This window comes from Ailuropoda melanoleuca, chromosome 16 (genome assembly GCF_002007445.2).
Source record: "Ailuropoda melanoleuca isolate Jingjing chromosome 16, ASM200744v2, whole genome shotgun sequence".
Taxonomy (NCBI): Eukaryota; Metazoa; Chordata; class Mammalia; order Carnivora; family Ursidae; genus Ailuropoda; species Ailuropoda melanoleuca.
Window position 1 is genome coordinate 74,673,023 of NC_048233.1, and position 23,816 is coordinate 74,696,838.

Genomic DNA, 23,816 nt, shown 5'->3' on the forward strand with positions numbered 1-23,816 from the left:
ATGAGAAGAGTCCAATTCCCTCCTTCGGAAAATCAGACACTTGAAAGCTAGACAAGACTCCCCAAAGGGTCATAATTCCCATTTCTCTTCTACTGGTGGGGAAACTGAGGCTGAGGATGGCACAAGGTGGAGAAGGCCACTCAGCCAGTTAAGAGGCAGAGCTGGACAAGAAGGCAGGCATTTGGATTCGACCCTTCCGGCACAAGTGGCAGGCTAGTCACTACATGAACGAAGGTGGCCAGGGTGGACACAGATGGCTTGCTTTGCCTGCCCTCTCCCTGACCGGGTACCTGGCCCAGAGAGAGGGCAACCCACAGCGTGTGGCCCAAAGGCAAATAGTCCGCTCTGCCTCGTTTCAAAGCTGTGCTGTCTTCTCTTAGTGTTATTCTGTTTACTTCCTAAAAGCCCACGAGGAAGACTAGATTTTTAACTGTTCCCTAGAAGGCATTCTGTCTCCTCTCTTCGTCTTTCCAAAACCACCAGCTTTCCCAAGCTGTTTCCCATTTACTGTTCTCCTTGGGTTGGGCTGGATGCCTGATACCTTCATCCTTCCCTGGAGACAGCCAACTGCCCAGGCCTGAGGCTTCAGCCCACATCTTCAGGGAGGGAAGAGAAGGTTCTGTTCCTTCCCCAAAGGCCTGGGCATTCCCACTCCCCTTGTGTGGGAGCAGAGGCGGCTCTGGCTCAATTCCGTTCTGCACTCACTAGCTGTGTGACCTTGGACAAGTCCCTTAACATCCACCTTGCACAGTGCCGGGCCGAGGAAATGGGATAATGGGCACTGTGGGCACTTGGCGGCGGCTATGGTGATTAACCTGGGGTCTGGGAGTGGGGTTCCGTCCTGAGGGCCCCTCCCTCTGCCTGTACTCAGCTCCCTGGCTGCCCCAAGCCAGTGGGCAACTACAATCAAGGCCCCCAGGCTGCCAGGGCTGGCACTACCTATCAATTTATTTCCTTCAGCTACTTGCTGGCCAGTTTGGGATTTTGCAGATTTGGGGGCGCTGATGGTGAGGGTTTTTCTTTTTTTGGGTACTTATTGTCAACAGCTATTTTTGTAAGACTTTTTTTGCTCCCTCCCTGTCCAGTCCCTTTTCTCTGCTTGCCTCGTTAGAGCTGGATTTCCAGCCAGCCAGTTTCACAGCTTTGAGTGTCTAAGGCCCCATTAGATCTTTCCCTCCTTGTTAGTGCCTAGCAGCCTCAGGCCATGGGCCTTCGTCAGGCGGTTCTCTTCAGCACTAAGCAGTGGGGACTCCACCTGAATTGTCACTTAGTGCCTGTGGTTTGCTTTTCTCCCCTTTTCTACCCATCAATGCTACCCATCCACCCCACCCCCTAAGGCGGCTGCCCTTCCCTGTTTCCCCCTCAGACAGCTCAGTGCCAACTCCCAGGGCAGAAGAAAAGACTCCAAAGGGCTCTCAGCACTTCTCTCAGGGGGCAAAGCCTTCCAATAGTGGGGCTGAGGATAAGAGGAAAGGTCAACTAGTGCCAGCACAGCTTCCACCCTGTGAGCCCCGGGGACCTCTCTTTGCTCGCAGCCACCCCCGCTGCTTTCCAAGAACTCTGAGCACTGAGGGCCCCCTCAGCTGGGTCTGGGATGTGCGGGGGGCTGGCCCGAGGCCTGCTGGCATCAGAGCTCATTGCGCTGGGCTCTGTGCCTAGTGAACTATCAGCTCTTTTCACGAAGCTCACTTCCAGGGGCAGGACAGGGCTGCCTTGGGGCCCTATGGGCAGTGCCACAGCCAGGTCCTCCGGGAGGCCCTCTTGCCCATTCCGGCTGCACCCATGGCTCTGGCCTCTGCCACCTCTCACCCCGACTGTGGCTGTTATTTCTTGACTGGTCTTCTTGCTTCTTACCTCTTCCCTTTCCACCCAGCCTCCATGCTGCTGCTATTACCATTCTAATTAAGCTCAGATTTGCTGAGTTGTAGTTAAGTCCAAAATCCGTTTAAAACCCATAGTTCTAAGAGCCCTCAAAGTTGTCAAGACGCCTTAGCCTGACATTTAAGGGCCCTCTCTGGTCAGGTCCTCCCCACTTCCCTGACCATCCTCCCTTCCTGCACCTGGTAAGGTAATAACCTTACCAAAGCCAACAGGGCACTGCTGTGTGCCTGCCTGCCCCTGCTCACACACGCTGGGGACACCCTGGGAATGTCAAGGTCAATGTAAATACCATCCCTCCCACCTGGCCTTCTGTGGACCTCAGCCGGGAGTGGCTGCTCCCTCCGAGCCCTCGCAGTGCCCCATCCGTCTGTGTGATTATCTGTGGCTGGGGTATCTCCCTCCTGGGCTGGAAGTCCCCAAAGGTCTCAGAGTAAGTTTTATTTATCTTTCGGTCTGGTGTCTAATGCATGGTCTTGCACTTGATGTCTGTCACATGAATGTGTGGCTGAATGAAAGGGCTCCCAGGCTGATTACAGGTGCTCCAGACTAAAGGTAGTGTGTGAAACCTGGTCACATGTCACCCCTCTGCTGTTAGAGAAGTACTTAAGCATTTGTCTCCTTTCTGGACTTGCTTTTGAAGGAAGAGACAATGGCTTCATCTCTGAATCTGCTTCTCTCTGCAACACCTTTGGATTCATGGTACCTTATGACTGATACTGTGTTAGGCAAGTGCTCAAAAGAGACTAGACGGAAGAAGTTAAACTTATTCCCATGGACGGCTTCCTCACACAGCTGTGAGCTGTGCTTCTCTCTCGGGGACTCCAAGCCAAGGCTAAGAGCCACTTGAGGCAGCTGGCACATTCTTCAAGAAGAAAACACACTGGAGCCTGTGGGAAGAGGCAGCTGTGGCCAGGGATTCAAGCTATTAGCTCTAGGAGCAGGGGTGGCCACAGAGGTTAATTCTGCTGTCTCCTTCCCTAGCAAGAGCCTTTCTTTTTGTCTTTGAAAAATGGGAAACTGAGTTAGTGTTGACAGGACATCTTTTCCTTGGCAAGTTCTAAGGTGCTTTCTGGATGCAGAGGCTAGGATGGGATCAGCAAGTTCCCATAATGCCCTGTAACTACATTTAATTCTGGGGCTTTCACTGCCCAGAAGAGGGAAGCCAGGCTGAGTGGAAGGAGGAGATGCCCTTCCTGCCCTCAGGGGACACTCCAGCCTTCTAGTCCCTCGCCTTCCACATTTGCTTTTTCTCTGGCACGGGGCTCAGGCTACAGCGGCAGGGCTCTCATCTTCACCAGACAAGAGGCCCAAGCAACCTTTCTCCAGGGTCAGAGACAGAGAGGAGTGCAGTGCAGCCGAGCTCAGGGGTAGGCCTTTGCCTTCACTCAATCCATTCATTCTACGAACTTCCTGAGTGCCTACTGTATTCCGGACAGGCACTGTATCAGTGTGGGGAGAAAACAGCGAGCCCAGGGAACGCTCCCTTCCTTTTCTGAGAGACGGGGTAGGGAAGCTTTGAAGGTGGCCAAGCTAAAAAGCGCACACTTGCAAACTCCCCCTGTGGGGGGCTCTTCCTGGAAGTCCTAGGAAGAGCTGAAGAGACTTTAATCCAATTTTTATAGAGTCAGAAAATGAAGAGTAGCCTGGAAAACCCTTCTGTGTTGATGGGGAAAGGGCTAAGGGAGGGGCAGCCCCAGAACGTGAATTAGTCAGGCGGAGCCGTTTCCCCCACTAATCTATCCAGGCCTCTGGTGTGTATGGGTGTGCAGGTGGTACCCGCCCTGGCCCCACCTTCTAGCTAAGCCCAGGAGAAGGGTCAGCCAAGTGAGAGGAGGCAGGGGTGAGAGTGGAGGTGGCGGTGTGCAGAGCTGGGACACCTGCCTGCCAGATGAGGAAGGTGGGCCAGAGAGCATGTCTGTGCCCAAGGAGACTCTTGCTTCCTGGTCCCCTGCCTTGCTACCAGAGTGGCGGGAGTGGCTGGTGGTCCAGTGCGGTGAGCACCTCAGAACAAGGCTCTGGCACCAGGAGAGATGACGCTGGCCAGTGACATACCTCCCCACGACCCACACCTTTCCCCTTCTGTCTATGTGAGGGGCTCTCTGAAAGGGACCGGGATGCTGAGAAAGCCTGGGGTCCAGAGCTCGAGGCAAAGGTCCTAGGGCCCCAGGCAGATGCAGCGAGCGACCTGAGCCCACTCTGCCCGCGCTCCAGTGCCAGACGGCTATGCCTGCTGAAGAGCACCTCCGGCCTCTGAAGAGTTCGCCCTCCGCCACCTGCTCTGCTCTGCGGCCAGGAGACAGGAAGGGAGTGAGGCGCTGGTCTCTGTAACTGGCCAGAACCAACAAAGAGGCATGGGCCTCAGACGGGGCCGCGGCCTGGGCCACAGACCAAAAAAAAGGACTCAACTTTTTAAAAATCTCCATTTGTGGTGGTGACAGGACTCGACTTTTAAAAAAATCTCTGGCTGTGGTGGTGACAGGGGCCACTGTGTTGGGGGATGGGGTTACTCTGCCTCCTGCACCATAGCTCTTGAGCAAATGGCTCAACACAGACCTAAAGCAGGTGTGTCTGGCTTGTCTGAAGCTCCAACCAGCAAGGGGCTGGGGCGGGGGGGTAAGGAGAGTGACTGAGTGGGAACAACCTGCTTAACACAGCTGCCGACAGACTCCAAAGTGGCTCGAGCCCTGCCTCTGGGAAGTGCTAATTGGTTCTCAGAAGTGCGAAGCCAGCACAGAGCCGGGGCTGAGGCTGGCTGAGCTGCACCTGCCGGAGGTGAAGGAAGGCCTGGTGGTGTGCCGGCTGCAGCCGGAATGGAAGGAGCCGCGGGTGTCATCGCAGCTTGACAAGCTACCCTGTGGGCTGGCCCTGGAAGCCCAGGCCTGGCATGCTTGTCCCCAGAACAACAGCCTGCAGCATGGAGTCTCTCTCGCATCCAGGCCACTCCCTACATGCTCTCTCTGGAAGAACAGCCTGGGTCCTCCAAGTTTTACAGAAGAGAGGTCAGGGGACTTGGTGGGAGCTGAGCAGAGCTGTAAGAGCAGCTCAGCCTGCTGGAAACAGTGACCCAGATCAGGGAAATGCTGTTCCTGCCTGAGGAGGCTCCTCACGCCACCAGGGGAACATTCTCCAGGGGAACATTCTCCAGGAAGGTAAGAGGGTGCTCCTTCGGAGAGGGGAGGGCCCTGTCTCAACACCACCTGTCTCTACGAAGGGACTGGGAGGGGTCAGATGACCCCCAGTCCTATTTCCCCTCTAGAATTATGTGACTCTTACCTTCACCAGGACCCGAAGCTGCTGTCCCCGGCTCTTGTATCTCCCTCTCCGTCTGTGTTTCGGCATTCTGCAGCTGAAGGGCCAGAGTTTGGGTGCCCTGAGATGTCACGGAGGTGGTGGGGTTCCGGGGCTGCAGCCCAATTGCATTCATCAGACCCATGTCTCTGTCTGTCCTCCATGTAGCTCTGCTGGTTCTAGGGAAAGGCAGGCGGAAGTCAGGCAGGGCTTGGGACAGCACACCCCACAGAGTTCCACTTGTTCCCCATCAATCCTCAGGGCACAGCCCCCTGGATCAGAGCCTGCAGGCTCAGAAGACAAGCCCTAAGCTCCTGCAGCTCCCCCCTGACGGCAGGTAACTCCTCCGGATCAGGCCAAGCTCGGGGACAATGAGAGGAGGCTGCAGAACCACCTGATTCTGCAAACCAGCTAGTTCCGTCACTCCCTTATGCCGTGAGTGTCCTTCTGGGGAGGTAGAGGTGGCTGACCTTACGACTCTTACTTACATTCAGGAAGCCACCAGCTGACATCTGTGGGACAAAGGGTGAGCAGCAGCAGAAGGACCTTTCCTCTGTTAGCTTTCTTCCTTCTAACTATATGCCGACAACATTCAGTTTAAATTCTTGGCATTTTTCCTGCATCTCCACTTTAGAGGAAAAGCCCTTCTGGGCTCCTTCAAGGCTTTCCTGCAGCAGACCCTTGAAGGCAGGCAGCACAAGCTGACCTATGAGTAAGGCCCAGGCCCAAAGCTAGCACCCCTCTTCCCTTGGGCATTTCCCAGGCACTGACCCCTTGGGATAGCAACAGCTGGCAGCAGAGGGAGCCCAGGACTTCCAAGACAGGCACCAGCCACTCATTTCTAGCTGCTTCTGGGGACTGTTCCTCTAGCTGTGCCCTGTAATTCCTCTAGGAAGCAGTGATTACCTGAGGTGTACTACTGACCCAGCACTGTCAGAATGTTCCAGTCTACATTAATAAATTAAGTGATAAGAGAGGGTCAGTACCAGGTTTCTACTCTCTAACTGAACCCTGGGGAGGGTTTGTCTCTGGGCTACAGCTCTGAGCAACTTGGTCCCTGAGGCCCTGGTCACCTGCCGCACTGTCCACAGATTCTCCTTAGGCCATGAGCACATTTCCTACAGACAGCACCCTGCCTAGCGCTCTGTCTTCCCCGCCCTACCCCGGGGCGCCCAGACACACGGCCAGGATGGGAAAAGGCCACAGGATGTCCTAGTTTGTTCTCAATCAAGACTCTAAGAGCAGAGGTTTTATTCTCCTTCTTAGCCATAGAATCCTTTTCTCAAATGAAGCTGCAAAAGCTCTCAATGCATGAAGCAGATCAAAGAGGAGCCGCTGTGGCTGGGGAGAGGCGCCCAGAGATCCCAGAGCAGTCTGAGGGCACTGCTTGAGAGCCCATCTGAACAGGAAGAACCAGCAGCTGTGCCCTCCTCCTTCTCAAACTCACCCCGGCCTTTCACTGCTCCTGTTGCCGGAGTGGACCGTGAAGACAGTCTCGTTGAGCTGGTCCCAGTAGTACTCAACACCAGAGTTTAAGGCCCTGAAAATCCATTGGGAAAGGTGGAGGAGAAAAGGTGGAGAGCATTAGAGGGAGAATGGCCAGAACTCCTCACACCTCCTGGCTTTGTGGACTGTGGCCCGGCAGCCCTCTGTAGTCTCTCCTGGGGCTGAGCTGAGAGCAGGCCCAGAGATTCCCACCAGGATGCTTAGTACTGGAGCAATGCAGACGACTCTCCAACACCCCAACTGTCTGTAGTGGTGGGTTTTTAGCCTCTTTCTTCCTCTGAACAATGCCTAACCAGCTCCTCCTCGGGCCTAAGAGGTAGCTGAAAAATAGCCAGCCCATACGTGAAGAGTGGGCTGAGTGTTCTTCAGACACAAGAAAGGAGCTAAGATGGCAAATGAGAGGTGGGGAGGCCCTGGAGAGACAGGGTGCTACAGACAGCCCTGCCTAAAGTATGGGCTTCATGCTCTGAAACGGAGAAAGCACAGGCTCTTGCCACAGGGTCTTCCCTGCTGCCGTGGGGTAGGAAGAAGGAAAATGAGGCCCCTTACCATTCTATCTGTCCAGTTCTCCCGCTGCCAACCTTGCCCTGCTTCCTCCTTCCCCTGTAATGGACCATCAGGCCATTTCTTCGAGTCTCACATGGGCACCGCTACCAGAGGGGAGCAGTAGCTTCTCATGTTTCTACAGTGACCTGCCACCCCAGGCAGCAATCCTGTTACATAGACTGCTTTGCTTTCAAGAACTCCTTCTTGGGAGAGGTGTTACCTAGCAGTCACCGTGGTTGAGCGTGGGGTGCTGTTGGTGAAGGAGGGGACAGGAGATGGGCAAGACGTGTCTGAGCCCATCAGAACTCTGGTGTCCCTGGGGCACCTGGCTGGCTCCGTCGCAGAGCATGCGACTCTTGTCCTCGGGGTTGTGAGTTTGAGGCCCACATTGGGCACAGACCTCACTTAAAAACAAAAAGAAAACTGGGGTCCCTTTGGAGACTGTTAAGAGATATTCAAAACAACTGGCTCTGCTCCTAAATGGGACGGGGCATGCACACGTGCCTGAAGAACTGTGCCACGGACTAAACTGTATCCCCCCTCCCCCAGCGTGACTGCAGCTGGAGAGAGGGTCTTTAGGAGGTAATTAAGGTTAAATGAGGCCATAAGGGTGGGACTCTAATCCAAAAGGACTGTGGCTTATAAGAGGAGTAAGCAAGTGGGGCACCTGGCTGGCTCAGTCAGTGGGGCATGAAACTCTTAATCTTGGGGTTGTAAAGTTTGAGCCCCATGTTGGATGTAGAGATTATTTAAAAACAAAATCTCAGAAAGAAGAAGAAGAGTAAGAAAGAGATCTCTTTCTCCCCCATGTGAGGACACAGTGAGAAGACAGCCCTCACCAGAACCCAACCCTGCCGGCTGCTGCTCTCAGACTTCCAGCCTCCTGAACTGTGAGGATGTAAATTTCCGTTGGTTAGGACCCCCGTCTGTGGTGTTCTGCAATGGCTGCCCGAGCTAAGACAAGCTCTGACAAAAGCCAACTGTTCTACCTAGAGGTCTCGGCCATCTTCCTTTAATGGCAGAACTTCTTCAACAAAGAGCAGAGAACTCAAAGCCAGTGGGTCATGAGGAAAAGCCCAGCTGTAGGGGGAGTGATATCGGGATTAGCCAGGATGGGCACCTGACAGGGCCTGGATGACGAGGGACCATGTGTCAGGAGGCCAAGCTACTGCAGGTGAGAGGGAACAGGCCTAGCCAGAGCCCCTCGTCTGTCTCTCGAAGGTCATGAAGATTCTGGGGACTGGGCTTCACCTGAGGGTGCACGAGCGTCTTTGGAGGGAAAGAGCCACAGCCAAACGCAGGTGCTCTTCCTTCCCTGCTCTGGTCTAACTGCTCTTGGCTATGCCAGGGGCCCGCAGGGCTGGGAATTTGGTGTGATCTTCTTCAGACCATCCCTTTAAAAAGGAGCAGCTCCTTCCTCTTCAGAGCATTCAGCTATTTTTGTGGGCATTGTCTGAGAAGAGCAGCGGCACTGCAGGGCATGGGTGAAAGGAGAGGACCTTTCACGAGGGAAGAGGCAAATGGCCAGAGAGCGACAGCAGAGGCCTCCAAAAACAAAGCCATCACTGCAGCTTTTGCTGAGCAAATCCTGGCTGCATGAGGCCCCATATGAAGCCAGCTGCCAGGGAGCCTCTGATTTACAAACTTGTCAAGATTTATTGACAGGTGGCAGTACCATCTGGGGCCCTACCAAATCCTTCCTCTGTAATTCCTGCTAGCTAGGGCTGGTTAGTGACAACAAACTGTCCACACTAGACCTACACTGAGCCATGCGCTGCATGACCAGGAACCTTCCTTCTGGTCTCAGAAGACAGGCCACCTGAAGGCCCACTCTCTGGGCTAGGACTGTCAGTGTGAGGCTGATGGTCAAAGGGTCTCCTCAAACACTTTCCACCTGGCAGCAAGCATCGTCAGCTCAGAGCTGCAGTCAGGACATTCAGTGATAAGGTCGATGGCCAAGCCGAACAAGACAACGGAGACTGGCAGATGTGCTGCTCCAGCCTCCCCATCCTTTCTGCCCCCCACCAGCAAGTCTACGGGAGCTCAGACCTGCTCTACTTTCTGCAGTCAGAGCACCTTGACTACAACAAGCTCATATTTTTGAAAGTTTGGTTAAAATTCTAGGTACTGGACCAAGGATCAGAGCTGAAGACACCCTCTCTACTGAAACTCTGAGCCTTCAATAGCCAGTATCACCGATTTCCGTCTACAAGCTGAAGAATGCTCCCAACCATCTCCTTTCTCCTTGGGTCTTAGTAAGGATCAGTGAGTCACCGCTGGCTCCAGGTTCTTCCTGGAAGTCAGGCAAACACACAAAGGGATGAGGAAGCAGGGGAAGGCAGAGCACGGTCAGCCTTTTCAAAGGGACTTACTTCCCCTTCATCCCAGTCTTCCTTCAGCAGCATCTGTAAGCTGTGCTTCTGGGCTGGGCTCAGTGACTCCCTCACAGCTGGGACCTTCTGGGCTCCCTGAGCATAGCTAGGAGCCGGCCTGGCTTTATCAGTGGCGACCACACTCTCATGCAGATTATGGCTCTGAACTCAGCTTTTTTTTTAAGATTTTATTTTTAAGTAACCTCTACACCCAACATGGGGCTCGATTCACAACCCCGAGATCAAGAGCTGCACACTCCACCAACTCAGCCAGGCAGGCGCCCCTGAACTTCTAGGGAATATTGCCTTTGAGAACATTCTTCTTTCATCTATCACTAACATGGTTGTCTCTTTGGAAAGAAGGATAGGCATTTAGCCCCACTATCTCTGCAACGTGGGAAAGAGCTGGCACCTGGCTCTTGTGGGACAGCCGCAAAGATGAAGTCTCTGTAGCTCCCCTTTTGATTCAGGGGTGTGCCTTTACCTTCCTTGGTCAGTGATGCTTGACTGTAATCACTGTTTACAGCGGTAGCTTCCTCTTAAGGGACAGAGCCGGGGCCTTGTCAGGGGTCCCACACTCAGCCGGGGGGCCAGATGCCCCACAGTCCCAGCCTAGTTTCTTCTGGCATGAGTCTCTCAATTCTGTCTTCAGAGTTGACTGTGTGAAGCAGTGGTCTTCCCAGCAACACCTCCCCCCCATTTGTAGGGCTGATCTATGAAGCCGGAAGTGAGCAAGCACCCCCTCACATCAATCTGGTACTTCACTCCCACTATGGTTATCGGTGGGGGTGTTGGCTGGGCTGGCAGTCAGCCAGAGGCACAGCAGCAGCTTGGGAGGAGTGGCGGGTGGGGGAGCAAAGCCAAGGAGAAAGGAGTGCCTCACTGCTAGGAAGGGTGGGGTGACTGGGCTATCAGCCACCCTAATGGCTCTGTACATGGGCTACGGGGCCACGGGGCCAGCTGTTTGTCTCTTCACCCGTCATCAGAATTTCTTGCCCTGGAGCGATGGGAGTATTTTCTGAGGCCTTGTTCTACTGTCAATGGGGTTTTAGTGCCACCAAGAGATGCCCAACGGGCTTGTGACCTCTGTCTTTGTGCTTGGAGAAAGTGTGGAGGCTACGACAATGGAGGAGAAATCAAGAGGCAGACTGAGGGCACAAAGCGGGTGCCACGGCCTGTGTCTGTGGACAAAGGCCGACAACCACCTGTTCCAGAGGGAGGGCTGTAACCCCGGCCTGGCCGGCTGGCTGCTCTGCCCTGGGGAACAGGTGTGCCGGAGCTCTGTCACAAGGGGAAGGGCGCTGAGCCTCAGGCAGCTGCCCACCGGAGAGATGACAATCCCAAGCTCCTACTGCCCTATTCGTTTGTTCTCCTTGTTCTAGGCCAGGGACCAACCACAGACTGTTCAAAAGACGTGAACATTCTCACTTCTCTCTCATTTCCCTCCGTGTCAATCACCTGGCCCGCTGAAATGCCTCAAAGTGACCCAGAGCGGCATCCTTCACCTGCGGTCTTAAGAGAGCTCTGAAATCATGTGGGTGCTCTTGTGGTGTATTTTTCTGTGGAAGAGCGTACACAGTTTCCATCAGAATGTTACAGTTACTCATGATAGAAAAAAGGTTAAAAAACGAACTGTAGGAAAGAGCTCAAAATTGGCAAGTCAGGAAGCCTAATTCTGCCACTGATCCTCTGGGAGGCGTGGGTGAGTCTTCCCATCTTTACCTGAATACTGAAGCCAAATACCACAGATATGAAGGGGACTGAGAAGCAGAGAAGCTCTGAACAACTTAGGACAAAGTCATGTCTGTCTTAATTTATATAGTTCCCTCAAATATGCAGCCCTAAGACATGGGGCATTTGCCAGAATGACCCAAAAATTCAAGAGAAACAGCAACCCCACACAGGCCAGCCAAGCTGGCTCTCTCTCGGGCCAACACACCTTGGTGTGCGGTGGGCCACTGTTCGTGGCATCCAATGCTAGTGCCCCCTTGCTCGGTGAGGAAGAGGCCTGGGTTCCTGCAGCTACGCTTCCCAGGCAGTCCAGCATGGCTTCAGCCTGCTGACGCTGGATGATGAAGACAACATATGGGGAGAAAAGAGAGAAGAGAGGCCAAAGCCAGCTTCATGTTTGGCTGAGGTGTCTGTGACTCACACCGAGTGCGGAGGCCGGGGTTACAGACATAAAAGCCTTTGTGGGACCACGACGAACTGGAGGTAGAGATCCTGCCTCTGTCAGAGCAGGTCACTCTTACAAGGCTAGGGGTTGGGAGTTTGGCTGGAGCTACAGATAAGACAATAACGTTGAGGAGGGATGTCTTGGAGAGACAGGGAAAGAAAGGCCTGTGACTACAGTGTTGGTTAAGAATGAAATTATGGGGGCGCCTGGGTGGCACAGCAGTTAAGCGTCTGCCTTCGGCTCAGGGCGTGATCCCGGCGTTATGGGATCCGAGCCCCACATCAGACTCCTCTGCTATGAGCCTGCTTCTTCCTCTCCCACTCCCCCTGCTTGTGTTCCCTCTCGCTGGCTGTCTCTATCTCTGTCAAATAAATAAATAAAATCTTAAAAAAAAAAAAAAAGAATGAAATTATGGTCCAGAATTCTGTGCCAGTTTTGGAAAAGATGCCATCAGAGGCCTCTTATGAACTCCTAAGAGGGTGAGATAAGATAATCAGTCTCATGTGCTCTGGGGAAAAAGAAAGAGTTCAGAGCAGACTGACCCCAGGACTATGGTCAGGCCAGGGGGAGGCAGAAATGGATGGATCCCACACCAGGACTAACAGTGGCAGTCATCAAAGAGGCAGGTTTGCTTCTGGAAAGGCACTGAGGAGCTAGTGAGAGGGGCCCTTTGGACACAGAGCCTGAGGAGAGTGCGGCTGACAGAACCGCAGTCTCTGACGGCAGCCTCTCTTTGGGAGGGGCTCCAAAAATGCAGGATAGAATGAAAGAGCTGCCCTTAGAATTGGGTTTCCTTTCTCCTGAGCCACTGACCCAGCTCAGCTGACAAGAGCTCAGTCACTAGTCACCTACCAGGCACCAGAACTGACCCAAATACACACCCTAGGAAAAATCACCAAAGGCCCCATCAAAAGGCAACGCAGACACTTCCAATAGCTAGAGACCCTACCAGACCAGTCACGCCATGCTCTGTGACCTGCAGAACACCCCTGGAGAAGACTCCACACCAAGTGAAGGACAGCATTAGGACGGCCTGGAGGCAGAAGTGGCATTTAGTCGGCTGGAAGCCTGCGGCGGCCCACGCAGCAATCAGCCTGATCCGCACTGAAGCACAGAGCTTCACGCGCCCCACCTGGCTGGGTCTGGAAATTGATGACAGACCTGGCTGACTCCCAGGGTCTCCAGTGAAAGAACAGAACTCTATCCTCCAAAACACCAGGGGAAGGGGCAGGGGTGTCATCAGGACCTATGACAGAAGTGCTTTGGTTCCCTGTCCCCACCTACCCCTTTTCAAGACCAGATAATAAGCATTTTGATTTTAAATGGAGCTTTTCAATTTGCCTTCACTGTTATGAAGCGCAAGCAGAAAGGAAAACAGGCAGGACACAGAGCCAGGCTGCTAGAGATCAGTGGCCTGACAAATTAGGGCTTTAACAATACTCTATTTCCAATTTTATTTCTTAAGTTATGTCTGTGGCATTTACACAAACCCAAGACCACCTGTTGAATTTTTCAAAAAGCGTTTAGAAAAGAACCTTTGAGGGGCGCCTGGGTGGCACAGCGGTTAAGCGTCTGCCTTCGGCTCAGGGCGTGATCCCTGCGTTATGGGATTGAGCCCCACATCAGGCTCTTCCGCTATAATCCTGCTTCTTCCTCTCCCACTCCCCCTGCTTGTGTTCCCTCTCTCGCTGGCTGTCTCTATCTCTGTCGAATAAATAAATAAAATCTTTAAAAAAAAAAAAGAAAGAAAAGAAAAGAACCTTTGAATATCTATGCTTTTGCCTGCAGGGAAACTTTACTATCACTAGGGAACCAGGGAACAAGAGGAAACAAAGGAAAAAAATACTGCCTTAGATTTAAGAAGACATAATAACTAAACCAGGCTTTTGAAGATTTCTGGGACGGAGAGCTAACCCTAGCAACCCTAAGTGAACAGGGCCCTTTACGGAGGGATGCAGAGAATGAGGCAGGTTCTAGCAGAACTTCGATTTCCCATCTACAAGACCCCACCTCACGGCCAGACCCACAGATGATGCCAATTACTCCCGTCCTCAGCCTGGATGACCCCCTCCCGCCCATGCTGCCACCCACCCTGGGCCACTCACTCTGGTCGGCAGATCACCAGGTCTCCTTTGTTGGTACCATAGGCCAGCCCAAGCCCTGGCTCGGGCAGCCAACGGGCAGAGTTGATGCTGACATGTCTCCGCTGGTCGGCAGGCATGGGGTAAAGGACGTTGAAAACTCTCTGGGTGGGGGAAAAAAGAGGGAAGAAAAGAGAATTCAAGGAGAAACAATTTGTTACTGAGAACAACAAAGTCCCTTTTATGGCTGGAAGCAAGTTAACCACAGGGAGGAAAAAAGGCCTCTTACACATACTGGTGAACTGGGGTAGCAGGGGGAGGCCGGGGCCCTCTTACTTTAGAAGGAAGGCTAGAACTCTCTCGAGCAAGACTAGGGGCACACTCGGGCTTTTTCTGCAGGAAGCTTGCTCATGCTCTCCTCACAGCCTTTTAGCTCTTTCCATCTTATGGTTTTAAGGCAGCCCTCTGGAAAGGCAGTCAGAACTCCACTCACCAGGATGGCCTGCCCCTAACTTTCCCCTGACCAGACAAACCAGTGAAAGCCAACCTCAACTGAGAGTCCTGTTACCATGGAAATCACAGCTCTCACAGCAATGGGGAATTGAAGGTGATAGGGGGGCGGGAGGGGGTGATAACACCAGAGAACATTCTTAATTCATCTAATTAAAAGCAATGTTAAAACTGCTATTGTTAAGGAAACCTAAAAGGTGCACTAAGATGTAGGAAGCAGGGGAGAGGGGGCTCGTGAACACACAGGTACGTGATTCCTTTCTAGCTTATATAAATCACCATTAAATAGATCACTTCCATTTCTCCAAGGGAGAGAGTCCCCCTTCAATAGTCGGCTTATTTCCAAAGCTACTGTTTTCTCAGGAGGCAGCTTAGCTGTGACTAGGGTTTGAATCAGAGGTGAAAGAGAGCCTCCGATCTCTCTGGCCACTGAGCTGCACAATATTCCACAGCAACTTTAGTCAGAGACAGGGGCAGGGCAGTGGGAGAATGAGGGATGGGGACTTTCTTTTGAGTGAGAAAGCCCTGGGTTGGAGTCCTGACACCACTTCTCTAGAATAGTGACTTTTCCAGATCTCAGTTTAAAAAGAGACAGCACTTGGGGCAGCTCCGTGGCTCAGTCAGTTAAGCATCTGACTCTTGATCTCAGCTCAAGGTCGTGAGTTCAAGCCCCACACTAGGCTCCACACTGGACATGGAGCCTACTCAAAAAAAAAGAGGGAGAGACACACCAACATCCAAATAATTGGAGAGATGAAAAGACATGATGTATAGAAAACGCCTGGCACAGTGCAAGCTCATAGATGGTAACTGTCATGATCATTACCAGGAATCTGCATCTGGGGCTTCAAAAAAGGTCGTTAGGATCTATGAAAAGGATGAAGCCAAAAATCTATAAATTGGAGTTTTAGTCAATGTTTTCCCTTTTAGCCTCTTCAGGTTTTAATCTATAAAACAGGGATGAACTACATCTACCTTTCCCTGCCCCCCGATGAAGGAAAAAAAATGGAAGACCACATGAGATGTGGTTTAGAAAGCAATATTCAAAAATGAATTTAGGGCGGTACAATAATTATTACTTTTCAAATTATCCTGATGAGAGATTTAAAAAAGAAAAGAGGGGCGCCTGGGTGGCACAGCAGTTAAGTGTCTGCCTTCGGCTCAGGGCGTGATCCCGGCGTTATGGGTTTGAGCCCCACATCAGGCTCCTCTGCTATGAGCCTGCTTCTTCCTCTCCCACTGCCCCTGCTTGTGTTCCCTCTCTCGCTTGCTGTCTCTGTCTCTGTCAAATAAATAAATAAAATCTTTAAAAAAAAAAATAAAAGAGAAAAGAAAAGAAAGGAAGTGCAAATTGAGTTAAGGGGTCTGCTGCACGTACACAAATGGCGTGATAAGGCCCGGATGTGGGAATGCTTGTTCGCGTGTCTTGGGTGTCTACCTGAAAGGCCTGCACCAGGACGGGCTCTAGAACGGAGAGGAGAGCAAACGGCACAAGTACTCAACATACTGACACATACACAGAGAATCCTGTTGTGAAGAATCTCCCAGGCTTTGTGGTGCTGACAAATGTGCCCGGGCCACCAGTGGCACCCTGCCAGAACGGCCCTGCTATGGTCCTGAGGTTGAATGGGTCTCTTACAGATAAGGAATTGGCTCTGTTTTGAGGTGTAAGACTGCCCCACGGCTGCTACTTTAAGAACCTCCTATACCCTCCCTTTCTGACTCAACTCCAAATATAAGAATGAGCAAGAGTTTTTGGTCTAACTGAGGAGACTACTAAAAAAGAGCCCAGTGGAGTTTAGGAATGTCTAAACTAGTCATGTACAACATGGCTGCTTGGACATCGGATCGTCTCTTCCCTGCCTATACGTATCTGGGAGGCACCTTCAACACCTACGGCTACGGCTGCTACTCTCTACCAGCCTCAAAGACAGACTCTCCATGAAATGGCAATATCTGCCTTTGCCCTGTGCACCTAATCAACCCTTTTCCTTCAAATTGGGGGACGGGGTGTGGTGCCTTTACCTTTTCTCACGGAGGTTTTCCTTCCCAGAAGAGAAATCAATGATTTCTGTCCCTATAGGTTATACGGTTAAATATGAGTTGGTAGATACACTCAGGGAACAAAGTGGCTGGGATCTAACCACTGTGACTAGGATCACTGACTTTTTAATTTTCCTTCGCCCCAAGGGTAGGTGGCAGTGGGGGGACACCCAGGGTTGAGGGATGTGTGTTAATCTCAGGGGGTTGGACGAAGGGAGCTTTGGTTTTGGCCTGTGGCAGCGCTACAAAGCTTCACAAGGGGGTCTCACCTAAAGTCACAATGATTCATAACTGCAGGGAGCTGGGCAGAGAAAGTAGCCTTGCAAGAAGGGGGATAACACGATTAGTAAAGCAGATGCTTTAAGGCTGTACCGAGTTTTTTGATGGAAGTCTTAAAGAAAAGCTAAGAGAACTCTCCCAGAAATGTTCCAGACCAGTAAAGAAGCAAATGAACCTCTCACATGTCACAAATTTATCTTTTATAGTTGCTGCAGAGGAATTAACAAGCAAATACTGTGAATTTGCTTCTAAGTACCAGAACCTACTCTGGAGACAAAACCCTCAAGAGACCAGTATGACAGATGATCCAGCTCTGGTGAGACAAGGTACTGGGGAGAGGTCATTAAAGGCTGAGACCCCCATACCCTGCCGCACAGACATTCACAAGCTCCATGGCTATAGTAGTCATGGGGCATCGATTTGTCCTCAGACTATGGCAGTCCCCCTGGTCCCCGACCCCTGTCAAGGCCTTCAACACCGTTGAAAGGGCAACTCCCAAGTGCCCATCTCCTCCAACGTTTGGGTATTAGACTAAATCCTGCTTTGTGGCAGGAAGCCAGAAAATGCCACGTGAGGATCAGCAGCCTCCAGGACTCCTGATAAGCACTTGCTTGCTTATCACACTCTAATGTGGGGGTGGGAAGGAGGGAGGAGACAGCAAAACATATGGGGGGGTGGGTAATGAGAGCACAGAGGATGTGGGACAGGTAGGACTCAGATTTACAGCCCTGAGCGGCCATCCAGTCCAATACTTCTGATTTCACACATGCCTGAAACTAAAGGAGCCCGGGGGAATGAGAAGCTGGCCCATTTTCAGAACCACCCAGAGATGCAGTTTCTACTCCATTCTCTGGCTGGAACTCTCAAAGCACCTCACTGAGGGGGGTATACTCCTCACAATTAATCAGCCCCTGCGACAAGAAAAGTATCTGCTCAACAAGTTTCCCAAGGCGGCAGGAGGTTCGGTAGCTCTGGCTACTCCCACACCATTTAGGGTTTCGGGCGGCAGTCTTTCTGACCCAGTGGCTTGGGGAGCAGCTCTGGTTCTGTAATCTCAAGGTTCATCGGCACTGACAAGACAGAAGATCTGAGATCGTGTTAAGGGACAGCTCTGTCCTTCCCTTAAAGGCACCCCAAATATATCTCAAGTAAAGTTTCCCTTAACACTCGTCAAGGACAAAGCTGGGTGGCCTGCCAAAAAACCCTTCTTTCCCTTCTTCCCCGTGAAGCTGTACCACCACGTTCCATGACACTGGAGGATGGTTCTCGGGACCTGGAGACCCTTTGTGGGGCTGGGTGTAAAACCCAGCTGCTGATTTGTGTTGACAGAGTCCTGGTTTCACCTGTTTCGGCTACATCTGCTACCTGGTAGATAACAAATGTTCACAGCAACCCCCCTCCCCAAGCAGACTGTTCTCATTTCTGTCTAACATCTAGGAAGGGAATTGGAATCGATATGCTAGAAGGAGAGTCAGTGCAGTCTCAGCACGTCACCAGGGAATGAGTCAGGTCGCCAAGATCTTTACGGTTCCAAGGGAGTGGGAGAAGATAATGATTCTTTTACTTCTGGGATCCAAGACCATCTCTTGTACCCCTTGCCCTTCCATCCCTCAAACTCTAACAGCAAGTAGGAGCAAAAGAAAACAGTTCCCACACCAAAACTAAAGGGGTCTTGTTTCTTGTTCAGAGGTGGACAGGAAATGAGTGAGAGGCAGCCAGAGTTGCTCAGCAGGAAACCTTCTCCACCCTTTCAAAACTTAGAGGAAAAATGTATTGCTGCCCTCAACAAGATGTTTTCTTTTCGCCTGCATATCAATAAAGCTTAGACCATTAGTCCAAGCAGCAAACAGCACTGTTCAGATCAGCTCCTACGAAGCTGAAAGAAAAAACTTTGTGGTTATCTTGTTTGGGTTTGGGAATCTCATCATCTGTAAAACTGGAATGGCTCCATGGTGGCAAGAGGTCACGTGCACTCAACAGATCTTCCCTCTTTTAACTGAGACAATGGAAGCTGGTGGTAGGAAGGGGACAACTGGAAATGGAGGCTGGAAGGGCCAAGACAGAAGGTGCAAGCCAAGGGGGCTGTGAGGAAGAAAGGAAATGTGAAGAGGAAAAATGCCTTCTCGGTAATGATGGAAATCAGGGGAGGCCTTAAGCTTTTAGGAAGGGTTACTAGAGGAAAATTAACTCTCTGGGAAGAGGAAGAAATCAATGGAAAGCAGATGATAAGAGACAGCTGACCTTTCCACTGGAAATGGATGGCTACACATCTTGTCAGAGGCTGAGAAATGCACACTTCTCAGAGCAGGAGAGGGGAGAGCCTCTGGTCGTCCTTTCTTCCTTTCGAGCTACTGATTTGCTTAGATTCATGAATTACTGAAGTTTCTTCATCCCTAGGAAAATCTTGATTGTTTTTCAGAAATTTCAATTTCTTTTATTGTCTCTAAGCCTTCTTTATGTTCTACTTAGGAATTTAGAACTTGTAGGAGGTTGATTTTAAAGTGACCATTTAAAAATAAGGGGCTCCTGGGGGGCTCCGTCGGTTAAGCGTCTGCCTTCGGCTCGGGTCGTGATCTCAGGGCCCTGGGATCAAGCCCCGCATCCGGCTCCCTGCTCAGCGGTGAGTCTTTTTCTTCCTCTCCCTCTGCCCCTCTGCCTGCTTGTGCTTTCTCTCTCTCTCTCAAATAAATAAAATCTTAAAAATAAATAAATAAATAAATAAATAAATAAATAAATAAATAAATAAATAAATAAAAATAAGAATCAGAATACCAGCTCACCTACCTCTCCCCTTTATTCAGCTGAAGCACGAACAAATCTGCCTAGACCACCCTTGTCCAAATCAAAGTTCTTCCAACAGAAAAGAAGAGCAACAGCTCCTTCTTCTTCATCTTCTTTTTTTAAAGTAAGCTCTAGGGCGCCTGGGTGGCTCAGTCAGTTGGGCATCTGCCTTCAGCTTGGGTCATGATCCTGGGGTCCTAGGATCAAGTCTCGCATTGGGCTCCCAGCTCAGTAGGGAAGACTGTTTCTCCTTTTCCCTTTGCCCCCCCCCCAGCTTGTGCTCTCTCTCTCTCATTTGCTCTTTCTCTCAAATAAATAAATCTTTAAAAAAAATGAATAAAGTAAGCTCTAGGCCCAAGGTGGGGCTTGAACTCAAGACCTCGAGATCAAGAGTCACGTGCTCTATGGACTGATCCAGCCAAGCACCCCCTTTTCTTAACTTTTGGAATGTGTTGCCCTTGGCTGCCACTGATAATCTGCTGCCTTGGAGTCATTTCTACCCAACCTCTTGTGATTTATTGAGACCTGTAAACTCTGTCTTATTCACTTACTCCTCTCGAAGAGATCCCACAGAGACAGTCAGAGGACAAGAATTTTATTTTTCAATTGGCTTGATGCTTTCCAAAGGCCATCTCAGGCCATTAAGATCAAAGCAGAGGGGTTCCTTCAGCTGAAGGACTACTTTGGCGCTAAATGAAATACTGAGGCACTTAATGCTCCTAGAACCCCCCAAAATAATTACTTCCTCCTGTTCCCACATGTCTGTGCACAGCACAGGTTCCTGAACTTCCCTTGGCTTCACAAATCTCAAAGGAAATGGTTAAATGAGCAGTTGTTCTAGATACGCACCTTGGATAAGAGAGTCTTTCAATATATTCCAACACATTCAAAGTGTTTTAATTGATATATATTTTTGGAAGAGGAGTGTTGTGGATGGTTAAACATTAAAATGCTTTGTATTTTATACTTAAAATACATTAATATACTTTCAGCTTCTACAAAATGCAAGAATTGGTTCTCCTACCAATTCCTGAGGGAAAAAAACGTTTTGCCTTTTGCTTTTGAAACTATCTACTGGAAATCTCTCACCAGGTCTCAGTGCTGGGACTAGCACCCCAAGAAACTGATATTGGGCACAACTGTGAAATGAGCAGGACACTCCGTATTTTCGTAAGGGTTATCTCCTTGATACTTTCACTCAATTATCATCACTAAGACATGTGCTAGACACACTGATGGTGCTGGTAAGCAGGGGTGTGTGTTCATCCATGTGTAGGGAATACACAGCGCATAAGACATCAAAGGGACACAAATTCCTGGAGCAAATGCTGAGTGTCTCCTGTGTGCCACGTGCAGTGAAGGCTGGGAATGCAGCAGTGCAAAGACCAGTGGAGAAGCCAGTTGTGGGGTTGCTTGGCCGGCTCAGTCGGTAAGCGTCTGCCTTCAGCTCAGGTCATGATCCCATTTGAGCCCCAAATGGGGAGTCTGCTTCACCCTCTCCCTTTCCCCCTACTTGTGCGCTCTGTCAAATAAATAAAATCTTTAAAAAAAAAAAAAAAGCCAGTTGTGTGGCAAGAGAGCAGGGACCAGGTCCACTTTATGCATGGCAGTCCCCGACCTCACAAAATACCTGGCCCATAGAAGCTCAATAAAATTTTGTTAAGTGTAAAGAATAACGCACAGAATGGGCTGTACTCTACAAAGAGGCCATGGGGGAAAAGAAATCATTAGAGTTACCCTAGAGGAATCTATTATGGAAAAATTCACCTAAACTAATTGTAGCTCTACTGTTATTTTTAATGTTTTATCTTGTCCCCTCCCTTCTCTGACAAACTGCATCAGAGACACCCCTGAATTCTCCCCTACTCCCTCCCCCTTTCCTGCAATGTGCTGAAGAAAGGAACTTTCTGAGGATAGATGCTTTGTACCAGATCTCAGAAGTCAACTTTAAGATAATTGCAGCGGAAACAGCTTTTAATCAACTGACAGGCAGCTTTAAGAAAATTAATGAGGACAAAATCTTGGGAAGGAGTAAATCGTTTCTGACAACAAAGCTGTCTGTCTTTTATCCCACTCTTCCCTTGAAGAAATAGTACCCTTCCAGGATACAAAAATAAAATATCTTTATTTTTGGCTTTTGCCACTCCCAAGGCCAGACAAGATTAAGAAAGGCTCATTCTCTCAGATTCCTGGAGAATACTCTGGATTGAACTGGAGTTCTAGGTCAATTTTGGAAATCAAACTTTCAGAATCTAGAGAAGTAGAGATGAATGGATTATGTCACAGGCTAAATTCAGGGCAAGGAGGCTACAGTGAAGATCACATACTGAAGAATGGAGCTAGGACAGGCCCAAAGAGCCTGTACATGTCAGTTACATAAATGCTGGTCAGTGCCGACAGCGCTGGACACCCATCCTGCCCCAGGATCTAAGCTACAATTTAGTTGTGACTAATCTGAACACTCTGGATACCAAGCCTTTTCTGTGGTTCATTTTAATGAACTTATAAAAATAATCAGTCATCACTGGGCTCTGTGAAGATGGCTGTAAAAATGACAGAAAATGGCTATAAAAAGAAAGACAACTGATATTTCTTTATAATCAGGATGACTCTAAGATATCCATTAATGGGCATCATAGTGACGTATCCCATCAAAGGATAATAGTGAGTGGCATGTTGGAAAAGGGAACTCCAGAAGTACTCCTTCAGATGGGGAAGGGCCTGGAACGAAAGATAAAGATACTATTTCTCACTTTTTATTTGTTTATTTTAAGATTTTATTTATTTACTTGACAGAGAGAGACAGCCAGAGAGAGAGGGAACACAAGCAGGGGGAGTGGGAGAGGAAGAAGCAGGCTCCCAACAGAGGAACCTGATGCGGGGCTCGATCCCATTACGCCGGGATCACGCCCTGAGCCAAAGACAGACGCTTAATGACTGAGCCACCCAGGCGCCCCTATTTCTCACTTTTTAAGCTGAAACATCTCTGTATTCTATAGCATGCAGGCAAGCAGGCATGGGCTCGCAGTCAAGAGCTCAAGTCAACTGTGGGCAGGTAAGAATTTTAATCAGAAATGGAAAAAGGCCTCATGGCATTAGTTCTTAAAATACTATCACTAGGATGTTAGCATCTTGGAGATACTCATCAATTTCTCAACTTCCTGGAAATATCTGAAACATCTGGTTAATAGGAGCTATATAAGTAAATCAGATGAGGTTCCAGAGACAGGGTAAGAGCAAAAAAGAAAAGGACAAAGTTACACTGACAGGTGAGGTCTAAATAGAATCCCCATGCAGTCAATGGCTGGTTTTCCATCTTTACTGAGTGTGCACAGTCACAGGGGGGGCTTGGTAAAACAAGGATGGCTGGGCCCTACCCCTAGATCCTCTGATTCAGCAGGTCTCACGTAAGGATGAGAATCTGTATTTTTTTTCTTTTTTCTTTTCTTTTTTTTAAGATTTATTTATTTGACAGAGAGAGAGACAGAGAGAGAACATAAGCAAGGGCAGCAGCAGGCAGAGGGAGAAGCCGGCTCCCTGCAGGGAGCCCGATGTGGGGCTTGATCCAAGAACCCTGGCATCATGACCTGAGCCGAAGGCAGACGCTTAACTGACTGAGCCACGCAGGTGCCCCAAGAATCTGAATTTCTACTAAGTCCTCTGATGATGCTGATGTGGTCCCAGGGAAGTACACATTGAGAATTACAGCCCAGTTACTTCTGAAAAGATTGTAGGTCTGTAAAAAATGGTAACAAATCTCCTTTCCTTCCCTGCTGCCTGGGATCGCTTGAGGATGAGAGGGATGCTATCTCTAGAGCCAGAGCTCCAAAGGAAGAAGGTGGACAATGGGGAGAGTCCACCACTGAAAAGCAGGACTCTCAAGGTAAAGAAGTAGGGGAGGAGGGGAGTGAAGAAGAAGAGAGAGAGGGAGAAGAGAGGAAGATGGGGGGGAAGGGGGAGAGAAGGGAGAAGGAAAGGGGAGAGGGAGTGAGGGAGAGAGGGGTTGGCTCTCTTTCCAACACCCCCTCCCAACCAACAATCTATCTAGGTAACAGTTGCTCAACACTTGAATGCAGTTTTACCACATAGCCACAAAGAAAAAGCTTTCAATAAAATTGACCCTTAAGTATCTGAGGCTTTGCCTTAAAGAGCACTATGTTGTTCCACAGAGAAAGGAGAGCTAATTGCTTTCTGTCCTAGAGCTTCTTCCATCCAAGCCAGATGACGGTGTCCTCATCCATCAGTTCTGCCAATAAAATGACCAGAGAGAAAGGCAAAGCAGCACTGGTGAGATCCAAGCAACCACTGCCTCTAGGACCAGCAAGGATTATGCAGTGAGGATCTGCTTCAGTT

General features: G+C 50.2%; 1 protein-coding gene across 13 annotated transcripts in view; it reads right to left on the reverse strand.

Annotated features, from left to right (window-relative positions):
* Nucleotides 1-23,816, reverse strand: part of AMBRA1 (autophagy and beclin 1 regulator 1) — a 167,422-nt gene that overhangs the window by 1,675 nt on the left and 141,931 nt on the right. For 12 of the 13 annotated variants that reach the window (XM_011227947.3, XM_034644732.1, XM_034644730.1 and 9 more), the window contains 3 exons: nt 13,875-14,014; nt 6,617-6,709; nt 5,155-5,348 (listed from right to left, as the gene is read on the reverse strand). In XM_011227947.3, coding sequence (XP_011226249.2) covers nt 5,155-5,348; nt 6,617-6,709; nt 13,875-14,014 — 427 coding nt within the window. The remainder of the gene's footprint in view (nt 1-5,154; nt 5,349-6,616; nt 6,710-13,874; nt 14,015-23,816) is intronic. The other variant, XM_034644731.1, reaches the window with a different exon arrangement.